Here is a 5,921-nt window from a genome sequence, read left to right on the forward strand (position 1 = left end):
AATATTAAAATATATAGCTTCAACTTCTTTAAACCTGATCTTTAGTCTTAGTATAATATAACATTAAAATTCCCTCTTAATTGTCAAATTTCCATTTCTTTAAACATCTTTAATCCTAATCTTTAATCTTAGTCTATCATTAACTTTAACCTGTACAGCTGGAAACCGCTTATTTTCAATCCAACATCACTCTAGCATTCTTTAATTTTACAATGTTTCTGAAGATAGTCTTTGAATTTCTTCCAATCTTCCTCCACCGACTCTTCTCCCTGGTCATGGATTCTACCAGTCATTTCCGCCAGTTCCATATAGTCCATAAGTTTCATCTGCCATTCCTCCAGCGTGGGAAGTTCTTGTGTCTTCCAATACTTTGCGATGAGTATTCTTGCTGCTGTTGTTGCATACATAAAGAAAGTTCTATCCTTTTTTAACACCATTTGGCTGACTATGCCCAGGAGAAAGGCCTCTGGTTTCTTAGGGAAGGTATACTTAAATACCTTTTTTAATTCATTATATATCATTTCCCAGAAAGCCTTAATCTTTGGGCACGTCCACCAAAGGTGAAAAAATGTACCTTCAGTTTCTTTACATTTCCAACATTTGTTATCGGGCAAGTGATAAATTTTTGCAAGGTTGACTGGGGTTATGTACCACCTGTATATCATTTTCATAATATTCTCTCTTAAGGCATTACATGCCGTAAATTTCATACCTGTGGTCCACAACTGTTCCCAGTCAGCAAACATAATATTATGTCCAACGTCCTGTGCCCATTTAATCATAGCCGATTTTACCGTTTCATCCTCAGTATTCCATTTCAGCAGCAAGTTATACATTCTTGACAAATTCTTAGTTTTGGGTTCTAGCAATTCTCATCATCATAATTTATTTATACCCCGCCCACCTGGCTGAGTTTCCCCAGCCACTCTGGGCTGCTCCCAACAGAATATTAAAAACACAATAAAACATCAATCCCTAAAAACCTCCCTAAACAGGGCTGCCTTCAGATGTCTTCTAAAAGTCAAATAGTCGTTTATTTCCTTGACATTGGAAGGGAGGGCGTTTCACAGGGCAGGCACCACTACTGAGAAGGCCCTCTGCCTGGTTCCCTGTAACCTCACTTTTTGCAGTGAAAGAACCAGCAGAAGGCCCCTGGAGCTGAACCTCAATGTCTGGGCAGAACGATGGGGATGGAGACACTCTTTCAGGTCAAGGCCGTGTAGTGCTTTAAAGGTCAGCACCAACACTTTGAATTGTGCTCGGAAACATACTGGGAGCCAATGTAGGTCTTTCAGGACCATACAGTCAGCTGTCCTGCCAGCTTTAGCTTACTTTGGGAGGGAATGTTAATCAAGCCTATTGTTCCCCTTCAGTCTACCTGAGAATCACAGCGTGTGAAGAGGTTTGAGCTGGTTGCTCCAGCTGAACCACAAGACTCTCACCAGCCATTCTTGAGTTCATATATGAATATTTAGGAGCTTTCACCACTTGGTAACAAAACCAAGTTTTACTGCCAGTGCAACTTTCTGCATCACATACATCTGACCTTGTGCTACCTGTTGCTTCTCTGGTTACCAGAGCATGCACAAAGTTCTCTCCATGCTGAAAGCTAGGGAGATCTGGCCTTCATGAAAATAGGTCTGGGCATGCTCAGAACAGACAGATGATTCTATCAGGGTTGTTGGGGCATCTCCTTGGAATGTCCTCTTGACAACAGGAGAGAGAGTGGGAAACTGCTCAAGTGGGGCTGGCAGTCCTTTTATAGAAACATGGGAGGGATATTATTATTATTATTATTATTATTATTGTCAGAGTTGCTTCCAGATCCTAGCTCACAGAGGATCACGCTAGCCAGCGATCATTAAATAAAAGTCTTTATTGAGTTACAGTTTCCATTCTCAAGCTGCTGCGTGCAACCCTACGTCTAATGGTTAGATCGGCGAAGCTCCATCTGAGTCTCCGCCCCTTGTACACCAACTTAATATCCTAGCCTTGCTCCACCTTTTCCGCCTGACTGTTCTTCTCTGGGTCCCTCTGCCCCCTGGGGTCTCTTCCTTCCGGGATTCCTCTGACGCTGACGCTGACCCCCCTGACTCTTCTCCCTCCTTTCGGCGGGCTTTAGGACCTGGCTCCCTTTCCGGGCTGCCTACTGCGCCACCTTCCTGTGCATTTGAACTTGTCGCGCGCGCCCAACCTTCCACCTTCCGTCTGACCGTTTCTTCGCTCCCCGATGGAGGTGTGGCCACTCCTGACTCGTGCCCTCCCCCCTGTTGTGAGCTGCCAGCGCTTGATCCCTGGCGCCCTTCCTCTTCCCTGCTCTCTGGCGGTGACGCTGGTCCCGATTTCCAACTGCTCCCCTCTGAGTCCCCTCTGGCTCTATCTTCCTGGGGTGTCCCCCTAGGCTCCCCCCTTGCCCTGGCCACTGGTGCTCCTTTCTGTGAATCTTCTGATTCACTGGAAAGACTCGGAGATCTCGGGTCGTCGTCATCACTCATCTTTTCTTCTGCCTCCTCCCCCTCGCTCTCTGTTTCCTCCCTTGCCCTTGCCTCTGCTCCTGAACCCCTGACAATTATTATTTAGAATTACTTCTGGATTAGATATTAATTACTATAATTCATTTTAAACTAAAGTATCTCCCTTCAAAAATGCTTGAGCCTTGGCAAAGTTTACAAATTGAATGACCAGGTGACTACATTGTTCAAAAACTGAAGGTTTCACTCCATCTTCAGATGCAGTGTCACAAAGAGTGTGTTTCACAAGTTCTACCTGTGGGATCTTTATGAAATCTGATTGGGAGAAAGAAAAAGTGATCGAAAGGAAAGGGTCCATGCATGGTTAGGTTTATTGCCCATCTCCAATTATATTACAATAGTCACGGTCGTCACAGCAGTCAATTTTGATGGCCACCTTCTGTTTTGGATATTCGTCTTCGATATCACAAAATGTACTAGTTACAGGTGGCTTACAGTTGAAACAGCAGTCTCGGTGTATTACAGACAGCGTTCCTCCTAGAACGAGATCCAGAGAGAAAATAAGGAAAGAAAGGGTTTGACAAATTGCCCTTCTTGAATAGGTATCTCATAAACTAAAGTATCTTAAAGGCACAGCTCAAATGACTTTTTCCATATATTTCATATATTTTATTTCCTATACTTGTACTGAGGCACACGAGCGCTTTGTGTCGTCAGTATACGCAAATGGCTGGCTCTTTTAAGGCTATATTGAACTTTTATTCTCAATAATAATGGAACTCACAGATGGCGAATACTCTTTATTATTTGTAAAAGGAATCTTTATATGAGTTCAAGTTCATATTTTATTGTCCCTTTGGAGGCACACTGTATCTTTGTATTTTGGTCTTCCAGGCTGTGATACTATATGGTTTAAAATTCTGATAATTTGTTTTGCTTGTTTGCACTTTTTGCTGTTGTCAAGAAATCAATTAAAAATAAATAAATAAATAAATAAATAAATAAAGTGGATGGTGGGTTGTTTCCCCCCCTCTTAAAACCAGCCAACATAAAATGTCTAAAATTTGCATGTCCTCATGAGATACACCTTGAGTAAGCTACTCGCATTCTCCTTCCTCCAGAGATGAGATAAGGGGAAAAGGGTCCACTGCTCAGAGAGGACTTTAACCCTGGCCCAAGACAAACATGCTGTACTTTGGACCAAGGTGTGCACCTTGCAGGATCAGTCTAGCTTGTCTTTATGTGGGAGGATCCTGTGCAGTTCTGCTTCTTTGCAAAAAGATTCCCTGCATGCAAGGAAGACATTCATGAAAGTGCAAAAACCAACCATCCAGGCTCAAATCCTCCAAAGTGGGAGGATCTGAGACTGTGCTGTGCTTCTTCAATAGGCAGGAAGAAGGAGATGCCTAACAGTGGGCTTCTGGGACTGTATCCCCCCCACCACCATCTTTTGAGAGAACACTAGTATTTTTGCAGCAAGAATTCCCTCTTTGTTTTATAAAAACAAAAGAAGAGAAAGTTTGGGGAGAAGAGTTCCAACAGTTTGGGTATATGCAGTTGGAGCTCTGGAATATAGATTACCTCTAAACTCCTGCATGGTATAGCAGGCATGTGGTCCAGACGGCACTTCACAGGCAGTTCGTTCACCAGCCTCACTGGTTACAACATTGGTTTTGCCTTTTGTACATAACAAAGCATCTGCTTTGGAAGACAAAATGTACATGATCAACTCTCTTGCCAACCCAAATCTCAGCTAAGAAAGGACCAAACAACCTTAGCTGACAAATTTTGTTACAATACTTCATGTATACAGCAGAAAAGAAACCCTGAGGCCAGAGGTCATCCAGGTGAAATGTCACCCATTTTCATCATCCCTGGGCTTTCCCTTTTGGCTGAGTCACTGTCATGCCATTGCATAAAGAATTTAGCTTTTGTGAGGAAGTAGAAACTCATCTTGACTGAAGTCTGTGGATCAAAGGAACAAGAGCATTGTTCTTCAACTATGGATCCTTAAATGTTGTTGGAGTGCAGCTCCCATCATCTCTGGACCCTGACCCTTGGCTAAGCTGACTAGGGAGATTGAGAGGATGTTATCCACCCAACAACATCTGCTGACCCAAGGTTGAAGAACACTTGACTAGAGAAAGAAGGTCCTGTTCAGACATAACAGGGAAGTTTAAGCTGTGAGGTTGAGTGGGCTGACAGACAAGAAGAGGAATGTTGTTAAGGAACACTAAGGAACAAAGAGGTTGAGTGACCAGAGGAAGTGATCAGAATGGAGAGAGGTCTTGGACATGGGCCATGAGCACTGAGCAGTGTCAAGCAACAGGTTGCATCTGAGGCAGAAATCATTGCACTAATCGGATTGCTTTGCTGGAACCAACTTTATGATTTACTGAACTCCTGTCTTTTGCCTGTACTGTGCCAGCTTTCTGCATACATATATAGACACTGAATTCCAGCAGATAATTTTTTACATACAGCTGGATTGGATTGAATATTTGGCTAAATTTCCCTCATGTTTTTCTACAACAAACAAATATGACGCCTAAATTGGCCCTGCCAATTTTTTGAAAATTTTCTCCATTTTTTCTCCATTTTTTGAAATGAGATTCCTTTCTTTGCCAGATCTTCGATTAGGAATTGCTTTCTGTGTGAAAATCCTTCTCTGATCCCTTGTCAATGGACCTTACCTCCAGATGTGAGGAGGAGAAAGGCAGATATTGCAAGGAGCAGGATCTGATTCTTCGGGGCCATCTTGGAATCGAGAGGGTTCTGTGGTCACAGCACAGCTCAAGTCACACTGGCTTTCAGCAAACTGGAGAAGAGGCTTCCTTTTATCCCCATGAAGAGACATCTCCAAAAGAATCCAAGAGAACATCATGTCCCCTGAAGAGGATCAAAGAGACTGCAGTGTGGTCCTATCAGCCCACTTGTGGACAAAATAAGAAGCTGTAATAGATACAACCCCACAATTATAAGTGCATTTACGTGTATATAATTAACTATGAATCCTATTTTTAAAATTAATTTGAATGAGTTACAGCATTTCATATTTGCTCCAGATCCTGATCCAGAACTGTTCCTACTAAAGTTTATAAATAATGCCCACACATAAAAACATTCCCCATTCCAATGCTATCTTGCGACTGAATGTAATTGCATGCCAAGACCCCGAGGCTTCCCCCTTATGTTGAATAATAACAGATGGACACCCTATATGGGCAAAAATTAGGCCACAACTTTATTGGTTAGCCAATGTGAGCAGTATTGGCTTAGGGATTGGAATTGAACCAACTATAACTGACTCCTGTCTGCCTGCAGGAAGTCTCACAAGGGTTAACCATCAGTAGGGGGAGCCCTGCTGATGCACATCAACCCCTCCAGGGTCACTAAAACCAGGTTTACCAATGCCTAATCAGTAACCTCCTGGCAAATAGAAGGGGAAGA

General features: G+C 42.9%; 1 protein-coding gene across 2 annotated transcripts; it reads right to left on the bottom strand.

The window, feature by feature from the left end:
• Positions 1–2,824: 2,824 nt before the first annotated feature.
• LOC308472935 (uncharacterized protein) lies at positions 2,825–5,317 on the bottom strand. Of its 2 annotated transcripts, none has more exons than XM_080998226.1 (3): positions 5,165–5,317; positions 4,053–4,169; positions 2,825–3,008 (listed from the first exon to the last, which is right to left on the bottom strand). In XM_080998226.1, the coding sequence occupies exons 1-3, from the start codon at positions 5,226–5,228 to the stop codon at positions 2,842–2,844; spliced, it is 348 nt and encodes a 115-aa protein (XP_080854352.1). In that variant the 5' UTR covers positions 5,229–5,317; the 3' UTR covers positions 2,825–2,841. The 2 variants fall into 2 exon arrangements, with proteins under 2 accessions (XP_080854352.1, XP_080854351.1); XM_080998225.1 differs by having other exon boundaries at positions 4,053–4,172.
• Between the last annotated feature and the right edge of the window lie 604 nt (positions 5,318–5,921).

Source organism: Podarcis pityusensis, assembly GCF_964106645.2.
Source record: "Podarcis pityusensis genome assembly, chromosome: 3".
In the NCBI taxonomy this organism is placed as follows: domain Eukaryota; kingdom Metazoa; phylum Chordata; class Lepidosauria; order Squamata; family Lacertidae; genus Podarcis; species Podarcis pityusensis.

Coding starts and splice junctions, on each gene's coding strand:
- LOC308472935 (XM_080998225.1), bottom strand. CDS start 5,228: ATGGCCCCGAAGAATCAGATCCTGCTCCTTGCAATATCTGCCTTTCTC. Junction 4,173..5,164: donor TCTCCTCCTCACATCTGGAG/GTAAGGTCCATT, acceptor TGTCTTCCAAAG/CAGATGCTTTGTTATGTACA. Junction 3,009..4,052: donor TACCATGCAGGAGTTTAGAG/GTAATCTATATT, acceptor ATCTCGTTCTAG/GAGGAACGCTGTCTGTAATA.